Source organism: Octodon degus, unplaced genomic scaffold, assembly GCF_000260255.1.
Source record: "Octodon degus isolate 3935 unplaced genomic scaffold, OctDeg1.0 scaffold00044, whole genome shotgun sequence".
NCBI lineage: Eukaryota > Metazoa > Chordata > Mammalia > Rodentia > Octodontidae > Octodon > Octodon degus.
In genome coordinates this window covers 2265348-2278697 of record NW_004524620.1, presented here as the reverse complement: position 1 = coordinate 2278697, position 13350 = coordinate 2265348, and the positions used below count along the sequence as shown (strand labels likewise).

Here is a 13350-nt window from a genome sequence, read left to right as displayed (position 1 = left end):
GCTGTCTTAAAGATACTGTTATAGCCTGGACAATGTTCACGTCTCATCCTTCCCGCATAAAAGAGCTGACCAAGTAGTCAGAAATTTATAGGGAGCCTTCTGTTGTCACTTGATTCTGATGAAAGAGCCCATCACTGGTGAAGATGAATATTGATTTGAAGAACTGCAGTTGGCATAGAGGAAAAATGATATTACTATAGAATCTATCTAAAACTAAAATGTTTCCAGTATTTGATGTATTTAATGTTAGTATTTGTTTTATGTCCATGGAACATGAAAATAATGGTATCACCCCAGGCTACCCTGAAGGAACCTTAAAAGACTTAACATTTGTAGTTTTAGAAATACTATGCAGCATAGTAATTTATAGTATGTTAAAAAGTTATATTAGTTCTTTTTTTTTGGGGGGGGGGGCGGAACCAGGGATTGAACTCAGGTTCTTGTGCTTGCCAGGGAAGCGCTTATTCCACTGAGCCATCTCCATGGCCCTTAAGTTATGTTAGTTCCACATGATGTTCTTACTAAATTCCATTCTGTTATGGGGTTAAATAGGCTCTTTAAAGATGAATAATTCGGAGGACTATTGCACTGTCTTCAGGGGCCATTGTGCGGAGGTGTTTCTTGATTTACATAATTTTCCCCTGATACTTGTTTTGTAAGTGTGAAAAACCCTTCTGTGAAACAAAACCACTCTCTTTGACTTCGTGCTTCATGCTTTAAATCATCGCTTTATTCAAAATGCCATATAGGCTTATTGATAAATCTACTTCCCAAGATGAGGAATATTTATTTCCTTCATTTTGCATAATTAAAGGAGAAGTGGCTCTTCTGGTATTAGAAAAAGCAGTTGAGTTTATTGTTTTCATCATTCACAACTGCTGTATCATCCCAGATATTCAGAGCATTCAGAAAATTCCTTCTGGGAAACAAGTCATCTGCCTACGCGCATGTTGAGGAGAGGTGCAGGCTGTCGTGAGCTTTGAAGGATCACTTGGCGTGGCTGCTGTTCTCTCCTTCACATGCAGAGATTAGCCCTGTTTATCATGATTTGCGTGGACCATTTTCCCATTCACTGTTTATAGCTGCAGCTGTTGTTAATATCAAGCCTTAAAGTCACTTCTTCTGTTCTGCTCAGAGCCTTCACTGGAGCTTGGTGTGGTTTACATAGGGACATACTACTGTTTTGCTAGACATGTGACACTAGTGCCAAGCAGCACAAAGCACATCTAATGCATTATCTCACTCAGTCCTCCTGTCCGTGAACAGGGGACCATTATTATCCCCAGAGCATCTAATTATTTTGAAGATACAATTAAGTCACAACTATATTCAAATTCCCTAGATTGCCTCATATCTAGCATCTATCCCAGTCAGGCACAAAAGAGGCCTTCAGTAAATATTTCCAAAATGGGTATTGCTATCTGCTATCCCTAGGTTTTTAGAACAAATTGTTTAAATGCTCCTTTTTAAAATATAGGGGCCAGGGAGATGGCTCAGTAGAATAAGTGCTTCCCTGGCAAGTGCAAGGGTCTGAGTTCAATCCCTGTGTTCCACCAAAAAATAAATAAAAATAAATAAATAAATAAAATAAAGTATACGTAGTGCTACTTTTGTACGTATCATACTTCAAATGCTTTTATCCCAGAATGTCTTACTTGACTCTTTTTGACCTTTTTAAGACCAACATATATTTAAATATTCCGAGACAATTTGAATTCCTTAGACTTAGAGCCCCAGGGACTTTATCCTGCAGAGACTAGCTTTGTTTCTCTTAACAAGTAAGGAACTCTGTCCCTCTCACCCTCCTTCCCTCCTGTGTGTGTGTGTGCGCGCGCGTGCACAAGAGAAAGGTCTGGAACTTTTGTTTAAGAAAATAGGCAGCATGTTATGGATCTCACAGTTTACTTGTTTTAACATGTTAATTAGGACCTCCCTCACTGGAAACGTGTGTGTATGCATTCATGCTCACTTGCTCGCTCTCGCTCTCTCTCCCTCTCACACACACGCACACTTTTGCTCTCTGAAAGATTATGTCAGGTACATCTAAATGTAATATAGGACGTCAATACAACTCTTTACTTTTGTCAGTGAAAGAAAGCCCACTGCATTTGCCTCAAAATATAACTGGATGATTCACCAGCTTTTAGTTTTCACCTTCGTTTCTACATAAATAATTCTGTTATTGAACAGATAAAATAAAAGCACATTGTGGCTACACATTCAGCCATGTTCACTTCACTGTCATTGTGTCCTTGGTTGGGGTTTGGTCCAGTGCCTCCAGTCTTGGGTCGTGGGAGTTTACATCGTCTGTATTACAGAATTGCCGTCTTCCCAAACAGCAACTGAAGTAAGTTAAAAAACTGCAACTGCATGTCAGAGGTCAGCTGATGAGAACTGTTGGCTGACTAAAGAAAACTAAAGACTAAAAATAAGCATTATTCAGCAGCGACTTTTGTGACTCTCTGAGTCTAGTAGCTAACATGCTTTTGAAAGAATAGGGGTTTTCGAAAGTGTTTGCCTCTTAATGCACTGATATGCCAATAGAGGCCGAAAGATATAGGCACCCCATGAGAAGAATACTTTACTGTTTAAATGAGTGGCATTGAATAAGCGACGAGGTAATTCATACGCCTTGGGAGCGAACCCTGAAATGATTGAAAAGCTTCGCAAACACTTCTCAGTGCTGGTATTCATTGAACATTGGGAGAGAAACAAAGGTAGTAGCCCAAACTTCCTTCCTCTCCTGAGCTCATGGGTTCACGCATGTGTTGACTACACTAAGATGGTCGTTGGCAGTACCATTAGGGGACATTCACAGTCCCACTGCACTCTGGCACTCAGAAAAGGGGTCTCCGGGGACAAATCCTCCAGGAGAAAAGCTGCTGTTCCTTCTCCCAGAATCTCATTTTGCTTTCTTGTGCTGCCATGCTTGCTAAAGCCTCTGCATCATAAATGAGGTCTTAAATAGTCAGAAATACTTGTCAAAGGTTTTCATAGTATATTTAAGGAAAAAACCATTAACTGACATGATTTTTTTTTTCTTCTTACACACATTGGTGATAGATGTGATAAATTGGCATTTTTTTTTCCCAAGAGAACTAGTTGGGGCCCTTTCAAAGGCAATCCCTGGCCATAGGAGGTAATTCAGGCTGTTATGGTGTTTGTAAAAATCGTAACATTTGTTTCCTACCAGTGTTTACTGCAGTGCACAGTAATAAAAAAAACCAAAAAAAAAAAAAAAAAAAAATGGTTTTGAAATTGGGACAAAAGTAAAGGCATCTTTACAAGTGTTTATGAATCAACAGGGAAAGCAGTTGAACAGAGCGTTGTGTGAGTGCCTCTACTTGAGGACAGATTGTGAAGGCATAGCTACTTCCGAAACATTGGCAGGGTCTTTTCCCCACAGATACCTTTCAAGGCCTGGGTAGGTCAGGGTTTGTTAGGAAGCTGTACAGCAATTGAAAGTTAGCTGTGGCAAGGAGGAAATCCATGTTGCTCTTTCCTGTATGGAGCTGATAGTTTCCTATCAGCGTATTTCATTAAGACACACACAGATTCAAAGGCCACTGTATTTCCTGGGCTTATTATAGCTGCCATTGCAAACGGAGTATGCATGACTCTCCGATTCACTAAGCACAACTGCGCTGTCATCTGCCCTTTAATGGCCCCCGAAATGACAAGCCCAGTGGCTTCCTGAAGGTCAAGTCTGATTTAAATTGTTGATGAATTAGTACCTAATTCTGCATGATTGAATATTAATATGGAATGGTGATAAGTAAGGTACTTTAGAGCTTAATGAGCACATTAATGAATAGGACAAAATGTTTTTCTTTTCACCTCCTATAAAAGTTTAAATCTACTAACATTAATAATTTGTTCATTTTTGATAGTCGCTTTTCTTCCACTTTCATGTGGTCCCGATTTTAAAAGTATTGATTTGATACCACTTATTTTGATGTGTCAAAATCCATGTAACCAAATGGTGGATGGGTTTTATATATAAATTGCTAATAAAAGTATAGAGTGAAAAAAGCAATTAACAACTTCCAAACTATACCCACAGAGATAAACATTCCAATTTGAAATTTCATTATTTGTGCATTTTGTTTTATATTGAATACTGACTTCTATTGCCAAATACCTGACAGTCAAATTGGAAACAAGCCACAACTGTCAACATGTAACAGCACTGGCTATTTGAATCTGTTACAGTGTGATGTCTCTCATGAAAATTTAATGACAATGGGGCATTCCATGAGGTCCTGCACAAAGGGGTGGGTGGGTAGAATTTAATTATCTCTATTAAAAATAAGAGAGGAATGCCCTTTCCATTCTCTGTCTGATTAGTATGCAAGGAAGATTGTCTTTGTTATGCACTTGTGTGTATGAAAAGGAGGCTCTGGAGTGTTCTGTATGAGCTGAGCACGAAAAAAAGGTCATGCAAATGCATCAGGCTGCTTCCAGGGGGCACGAGTCAATTTTGTCAGCTCTCCCTCAGGTAAGGACTTCATTTCTTATAAACGGTGATTAAATCTAGATTTTCTCAGTAAGAGCTTTTAGCAAGTGACTCAACAATCTTACGGCTTTCACACTTACTATTGGTCAGTCCTGAATCTTGGCTGTTTTTCAGAGAAATGAACTCGTAGAAGAAAATTAATGACTAGCAGAGCATTTTTTATAGATATGATGAATGTAGTTAAACACGATGGAGAAGATACAGTGTCCTAGGAAACACTGAAATCTCAGAGTGATATTTTGTTATTATTGTGGTTTGGTTTTGTTTTACTTAATTTTTTTTATTTAAAGTCTTTTATTTGGTAGAGTGTCTTGCTACACAGCTCAGACTTGTAGAGGTTCTCCTGTTTCAGCCTCCTCAATACTGGGATTACAGGCGTGTGCCACCATTCCCAGTTTTGGTGGCTGGCACAGCACACCCAGGGAATGCATTAGTGGGGATCGAACCTGGGTCCTTATACTTGGCAGGCAGGCATGTAGACCACAAAGCTATCCCCTCAGTCCTATTTTTTTAAAAATTGGTTGCTTTATAAAAAAAGAAAATAATAATAGAGTCTAAGCAGTTTTACACATGCTCAGTTTTCAATATTCTTGGAACACTTAAGCCAAATTCTTTTTATAGTTTGAAGGATTTTGTGTCAATAGCTTCCAAGTGAGATGTTTAATAATATAATATTGGCAGTATAGCAGCTATTGATATTTTTCTCTTTTTTTCTAACAATATTGGAACTGCACTGTAGATGTAACTATGTTGGTAAAACCTTTAAGAATATAAACAATAGCCTGATGAAATTCAGGTGGAGCAGGCTATTGATATTAGCGTAACCTAATTTGAAAGGTGCTCTTCATCTCGTTTTAATGTTTAACTTTCCCTTGGAGATCCAAAAAGTCATCTTGAGATTCCACTGTGGATCCCCGCTCCTGACATCTGCCTCTTGGCTGAGGAGGTGGAAGGTTTTACATAATCAGAAGGCGTTTCTGTTTCCTCCGGAAAAAAAGTGTCTTTCTAAATGAATGAAATGTACCACGTGGAAGTCAGCTCTTTTACAGATTTTAATCTTAAAATCATGATTATCATTAGTATTCAAAGCTCTTAAGAAACTGGTCTAATAAGAAAATAATCTCCAGTAGATCCAGGTGAGGGTCTTATAATCTTTTCTCTTATAATCTAGAACTGCTGTTCTCTGTGTTCTAGAACCTTCTTGAGAGGTTTATATTTAGTATGTTGCCATTTTTTTTGTGTCTTTGGCCTTTCCAGTTCTTGTCATTGCTCTGACAAAAGTTCTGTGTAGCAGGGCTTTTTCTTGTACGATCACTGAGTTGTATTCACACCCAGGTTTGGGAATTACTGGAATATATCTTAAAACCTGTAAGTCTATAGGACTGTGAGGGCGCAGGAGTTGAAAAAACCTTTTAGTAGGGTTTTTGCAATTAGTAAGTGCAAGAGACTAGATTTAGGTATCTGTTGGTGTGAACATTCTGATAAAGCAAAAAATGAATATGTGTTAAGGAGGTTTGGAAACCCTTAGCAATAAGGTGCTCGAGCTCCGTGGCTTCCCAATGGCACCAATACGATTTTTCCAGGAGATTGAGAATTTCAGCATGGACAGTAGGAAAGCTTCGTATGGGTGAAGTGATCCATGAGAGGCTAAAAGAAGCAGGCCCTTGTGAGTCAGAGTTAAGAATTTGAGTTTGGTCTGTAGGTTAAAAGAGGAGACCAGGGCTGACCAACAGCGAAGTGGAAGCACCAGGACTGGGTATGTTCTAATGCTTACCTTGCTAGTGTTTATGATTTCGAGCCATCCTAGATTCAAGAGACCATCAAAATGCATCAGTGGTCATAACGTACTATTGATTAAGTGAGTACCAGGCTGAAGGGGAAGTCCAAGTGTTTCAAAATGGTCTTCAAACAGATGCCCACTTTCTGATTTGGATATTATCACACATCAAACTTCAGCTGTTTCATGCACAAGTAAAATAGGGTTTTCCAGTCCTGCCTGGAAGAGCTAGAATTGTAAAATGTCAGTGCGCAACATGGTTGGAGGATTTAGGTGGACTATTTCTTCATGTGAAATCTGAATCAGTTTTTTTTTTTTTTTTTTTTTTTTTTTTGTGGATGGGAAGCAATTGGCTTTTGATGAGCTGGACTATAGAAATTTAGGAATTTCCCCTTTTTAAATTTCTGAAAATGGTCAGGCCTTTGAGATGGAGAAAAGTATTTTCTTTACTTCAGAGATTATTTCTGATCTGATTTCCTCTATATATTTCTGCATTTGATTCTTTACTTCAGATGCTATTAATTCAGGTATTTCTTTATTTCAGAGGTTATTTCTGATATGAGTTCCTTTATACCTTTCTGCAGTTGTTTCTTTGCTTCAGATGCTATTACTTCAGACATTTCAGCTGTGTGATTCCCAATTTCTTCTGTGCTAATGTCCTCTGCACTTGTTGTGGGTGGGATTGGGATCTGAGATTGCATTTTGTTCCTTCTCTTTGTCATTTTGTATAGCACTGTCCTCTGACCTTTGATGTAGAGCTTTGGTATAGTTATAACCTTAGTACCTACTGCAATTCAGTGGCAGATCTATGAAGTTTGAATTCATCTAGTTGTGCCTGGCTTGGGTCTGGCTGCTGTGCTCAGCTTCTTCCTGCTGCAGCCCTTGGAAGTGAACCTGTTGTGCCCCTCTGGCAAGATGTTCTATTCCTGGATTAGTTGGGTGGTTCTGGCCCTTAGCCTCTCTGCAGGGACTTCAGCTGCAGAGTTTCACCCCAGGCCTGTATGTCAGGACTGGGCTGGATCTGGAGGAGACCAGAGAGCAGGACAGATGGATTCACTCACAAGTGGGTCTGGGCTGGATCAAGAGGGACCCAGCAGGCAAAGGGAACATGGAAGCTCTCCCACACACTTGCCAGGCCTTGGCTTGGGCTGGATCTGGAGGGGTCCCAAGAGCGTGGCGGAAGTTCTCATATGCCGGGCCTGGGCCTGGGCCTGGGCTGGTTCTGGAGGGGTTCGGAGGGGTCCCAAGAGCTGCATTATTTTCTTACTCTAAGGAATATTTTCTTTTGTGTCATTAACAGGGACTTAATTTTTTTCTTCAGTAAAGAACTCTCAGGGGAACAGGAAGGGGAGAAAAGAAAGAGAAGTATTAAAAAAAAAAAAATTAAAGAGAATGAGAGAATTGAAGGGAAAAAATGCCAAAAGAGCTTTCGGTAATCAGTCAGAAGAAAGATTGAAGGGAAGCAAGGGAATGGGAAAGAAAAAAGAAGATATATTATGTTCATGTACAAATTCCCATGATGGGTGTGATAAGGTATGCAAACATGTATTAATGAAAAAAATCGAATTCTCAAATAATTTTCTGACCAGTCAAAACCCCCTACAGAGGCATTTATTTAGGCTGAATCTTACGCTTGAGTAAAAAGTGAATAGTCATTCTGGAGACCTGGGAAAGGTTGGTTCTGGCCCTCTCAGGCCCGCTGATAGCAAACTCTGCACACACTCAAGCCGCTTTGCTGAGCTGCTGTAGTAGCGTAGTCGCTGCATAGAGCATTCCATCCCTTCTTGTGGACTTGAGATCATCTCTAAGTTACTTCTACTATGTCATGCAAAATAAATACTATGAAGAGTTGTGATGGCCTGTGGCTTAAGGGATAATCACAAGAGCAAGTCTGCTCGTGTTTCATGTGGACACATGTTTTTCCAAAGTTGGTTTGTTTGTTTGTTTGTTTGTTTGTTTGTTTTCAGAAACAGGGATTGAACTCGGACCCTTATTCTATTAAGCCATCTCCCTGGTCCTCCAAAGTATTTTCAATCAGTCACATATTTTGAGCTTATGGAGATACCAGCACTGGAGTCAGAGGGCTTTCACTTGTTATTTCTTAGAAAAACATAACAACGTGGAACAGAGATATCTTAGCCTGGCCTCTTGCTGACTGACCTGCTTGCTCTCTCCCACAGCCTGGAGGGAATCCCCATGTGACTCCCCACTGTGTGCTTTCAGTAGAAACCTTCCTATGTGAATACTTAGCCTAGGGCTATTGCTGTCTTTCTGAAAATCTCATCTTCTTCTTTTGAAACCTAGCCAGGTGGACTCCCTGCCACTGTTCTGCAGGCCCTGTGCATGGCAGAACGTGCTCCTGCTCCTCAGTAGCCTGCTGCAGCATGGCTCCTGCAGTTATTTGTCCCTCTGTGCTCTTAGATATCTCGATTCAGCTCATCATCCCCATTGCCTCAGCCTGTGCTCTGCACTAGGGTGTAGGCCTTCGGCGTCTTAATCCTCTAGGCAGAAACGGACATTATGAATGTGCTCTAATAATGGGTGGTGCTTGGTTGTGTTAGGGCCTCAACAAGTGCAGAATAAGAATCATTGGGATTTATGGCAATATTGAATATTAAGCCTTTAACTTCTTAAAGGAAGGTCTGTGCCGCCTTTTGTCTTGCAGAGGATCAGATCCCCAGGGGCTTCCCCACCATCGACATGGGCCCACAGTTGAAGGTGGTCGAGCGTACGCGCACTGCCACCATGCTGTGTGCAGCCAGTGGCAATCCGGATCCAGAAATCACTTGGTTCAAAGATTTCCTGCCCGTTGACACAAGCAACAACAATGGTCGTATTAAGCAGTTACGATCAGGTAGGGTCTTGTTACTGTTTCCACTAACTCCTAGAGCAATTTTTTTTTTTTTTTGAAAAAAACAAACTTTCTCTCTTTTTATTTATTTATTTTTGTTTACTTTATTTTTAATTTTTAGGTATTGATTTTTCTCCCTCTTCACCTTTTCTGTTATTTAATGTGTTGTCCATGTTGACGTCATGGCCTGTTTCAGAGTTCACCTTTCTTCTCTCTGTGTGTTTTGCAGCTTCTGTTTAATCCACATTGCTCACTGCTGTGACTGCATTTTTGAGATATATATATATATATACACATATTTTTTTAATTTACTGCTTTTCTGCAGTATTGAATGGATCCATTTTCTCTTTCTTCTTTCTCTGTTTTCTTTTGAAACAAAATTATTTCAGTATTGGACTTCAGAGTTTGCAAGGCGTTCCAATGGCTATATCCATTGAAAACCAGTGTTCATGTGAAGCACTAAAATGATTCAGTAATATCAAAGTGCATTTTCTACCTGCCTTTTCTACTTTTGAATGCATCCAAGTACCGAAGTTTAGTAAGTTTGGGCACATCTGCTTTCTTTTCACTGATACATAGAACACAGCAATGTTACCTCATGAATAACCAGTTGTATTTTTTAAAAGCCTTTTTCAAAGTACCAACCAAAGGAGGGGATTTTTATTCCTAGTATTACTACAGCATTGTGAGTGAGCCTTTTCTACACGTTAGGCACTGTAGAGTGTGCCCACATTCAAGGTGTTACACCGTCCAGTGACTGGATCTACAGAAGTCTGCTTCTGGCATAGACTCCGGCTTTTGCCGCTTCCTCCCTCTTTGCCCTTTCCTCCCACCCCCTTTCCCACCCTGAGTTTACTCTTGTGCTTTCTATAGATGAAAAATAGAGATAATTCTAAATTCCTGAAGTATTAGAGCCTGTCCCTAGGCAATGTCTTGGGGGCATATACTATTAAGCTGTTTACTTCAACATTTTTTAGTAATAATGATACGCAATCCTAAGTTGTTTAACTGCCTGTCTTCCCAGAGTTCTCGGCTTTTGACCTGTCCTGTGATGTTAAAGCGTCTTGTTAACTGCCTCTTTTGCTTGTTGTCAGCAGAACTGTGTAGTTTAGAATTCTGTTTTTTGTAAATAAAGAATTAATTATTCACATGTAACATAGATAATTTAGTATAATAAAGCTTTAACTTCTGAAAAATTTGTACCAAATTATAAGGAATATAATAATATTTTTATGCTGTCTTTCTTCTCTCCGTATTAAATCTCCAGAATCTATTGGTAAGTGCTTAGTTCTGAAGCGCACTTCACCCCCACTAATTTCCATATTCAGAATATTATTATTATTATTATTATTATTATTAATAAAATGCATGGCATGCATTTTACTAACTGTCAGTGTAGACACCAGATCTCCCTAGTGGCGCACACACGTACACCTCCACAGAGCTGTTGCTGTAAGTACACCGCGTAGAGAAATAAACTATACACAGATTATTTCACACAAATGTAGCGTAATGAGTAACATAAGCTGTCTAGCCAACAGTGTTTGTTTCTAGTTAGTCTTTAGTATTTCCTGTGACAGAGTATATATATATATATGGATATCTATCTGTATATATATACTTAAATAGCTCAGCCAGCATTTTCCGAAACTTGGTCTTTAAAAATATTGTATATTTCTTTTTCTAAGGCTAGGAGGCGTATGAGATTAATTCTAGCCCTATGTGATCCCAGACCTAAGAACTCAGTTGATTCTCTGAGAAAGGCAACGCTGCCTATATGATCTTTACTCTCTGCGGTATAATGCAACTTCTTTGGTGATCTAGTGATACTATCTAATATATTCCTGTTTTACCAGTATAGTAATTCAAGTTTCTTTTAAGACCTTATTTAATTCTGTAAATCTAATTTAATTCTTCTCCCCAGCCCTAGCCTCCTTCTTCTCGTACTAATGCTTCTTCTTTCTAATCTTATTTGCATTCATATTATCCACCCAGGTGGTACACCAATAAGAGGTAAGAGTGCTGAACTAACGTTCACAGAATGATCTTACTCATCCCTTCTGTCCTTTCATCCCTCCCATCTTTGTCCTGTTTTCCAAATCATCCCACTGATGTCCGTTTTTTTCCTTTGTACCGTTTGGTTATGATTCGTGACTCTCACATTGTGGACTTTGCTTTCCTTTTCCTTTTTCTCTTTGTTTTGTTCATTTCTTTCTTTATGAAAATGATTATTTAAGTTGTGATATGCTTCAAAGGAAGCATATCCAGGTCTTCAGACCTCAGACCAGTCACAGCGTACCATCTGTCCCTCTTTTTTTCTTTTCTTCTTCCTTTTTTCTTTTTTCTCTTTTTTTTTGTGTTTTTCTTCTTTTTCCTTTTTTTTTGTCCAACTGGAGAAAAAAAAAGATCATTTTTTTCTTCCTTAGCTGTTCTTGTTCTGGACCAAACCCAAGGCGGTCTGGAGAACAGTGGCAGACATGCAGAAGACGGCCTGGACCATCTGCTTTTTGTCTTTATCTTTCAAAAGGTTTTTGCTTTTGTTCTTCAATTCTTTTTTCTCTTAATGTCTTAAAAGTCAAAGAATGACACCCCTTTCCACCTGCTCCTACTCGCCTACCAGCTGACAGCAAAGCTTTTTCCCCTCCCCCCGTTTCTTTTTTTCTTGGATTACTCTTCTCTGGATTTTTGGATCTTCTGTCCTTCAGGCTATGGAAACAAGGTGCTCAGTATTCTTGGTGGTATGTGTATTGCCGGTTTTTCATACTTTGCCTCAGTGTCGCTTTCTTTTGTAATTCTTGTTTTGTATTTTTCTTGGGGTTTTGTGACACCGCACTGCTAATCCCGCTGGTGGATTGTGAAGGGTGTCGCGCGGGGATCGGCCTCGAGGTCCTCGGCAGTGGTTGGTTGACTTCCTGGCTGACATAGGCCGTGCTTTTTAACTTTTTTAAAATCTTCTAATGCAACTGCTCTTTGTTTTTCAGCAAATGTAACCAATGATTGTAAGTTGTGGCAAACTGTCTTTCTTTTCTTAAAAAAAAAAAAAAAGTCTGCATGTCTTAAGGGAGTTTTGTTTCTTTAAGTAATATTTTGATAACTGATAATGACTAATTTTAATTTTTTGCTTTGTGCAGCCTTTTTGTGCTCGCTGCGTGTTTTTGGCTTTCTTCAGCAGAAGACTTTCTTGAAAACTCAGCCTGGTTTTTTTTGAATGTACCCATCTTTTGCGCCACTTTTGGTATAAAAATGAAACAAAACAAAACCAAAAATTAATCTTTTGTTTTATTTAAAAGCCATACTTCCTTGAAGCAGTCTCACCCATCTTCATTTTATTAGTCTAGGAAATAAGAGTGTTAATTATGACTAGAACGCTTGTTGGGGAAAAGAGATATTGTTTTCTTATGCTAGCATTGATGATGTTAAAAAAAAAAAAAAGAAATAATCTCTATATGTTTCTCTCATCGCATCATTTCTGTCTGTGCACCTTAGCAAGAGATTGCCTCGACGTTGAGCGGACCTTCACTTGGCCAGGGATTTTCATATTTTTAAGAGGTTTAGCTTTGTGACCTGAGAAAGCCTGCTCTGACCATCTCTTTGGCAATGTATTTTATATCCATACAGGAGCGCTTCAGATCGAACAGAGTGAAGAGTCCGATCAAGGAAAATACGAGTGTGTTGCCACCAACAGCGCGGGCACTCGCTACTCCGCCCCTGCCAATTTATATGTCAGAGGTAGGAATGCTACAGCCCTTGCCTGGTTTCTTCATTCAGGGTCAGGGGGAGCTGGCCTGCCCGCAGGGGCTGCGCTCAATACTTGATAAGCAGATTTGGTAATGGTTGTGGGTGCTGGGGTATTTTAGACAATAGAGAATTACAAATATAAGTGGTTTTTTTTTTTTTTTTGTAATGAAAAGAGAAAAAATAATTTGAGTATAATCTATCCTGAGGCTTGAGCTTTGTAAGTATACTTGCATTTTCATATTTTTAATTGTACTTTTTATTGCATTGATTGAACTGTGCTTTGCATTTGTTTGAGATGTTCCTCTTTTTCTTCTACTTTTTTTCCTGTTGTTTCTGCTCTGTTTCTTTATCAAACCTTGGGATAATTGCTCGGTGTGCTACTAACCAGTTGTGTGTGCAACTCCAAGCGTAGAGGTGTTTATGTCTTCATGACCTCTGCTGCCGAGCTGTAAGAATAAAGCTGCAGAT

The 13350-nt window shown here is 39.3% G+C and overlaps 1 protein-coding gene across 1 annotated transcript in view; it reads left to right on the top strand.

Moving 5' to 3' along the window:
- Positions 1-13350, top strand: part of Ptprd (protein tyrosine phosphatase, receptor type D) — a 437469-nt gene that overhangs the window by 217989 nt on the left and 206130 nt on the right. Inside the window, exons 4-5 of the mRNA XM_023715852.1 lie at positions 8959-9147; positions 12763-12873. Coding sequence (XP_023571620.1) covers positions 8959-9147; positions 12763-12873 — 300 coding nt within the window. The remainder of the gene's footprint in view (positions 1-8958; positions 9148-12762; positions 12874-13350) is intronic.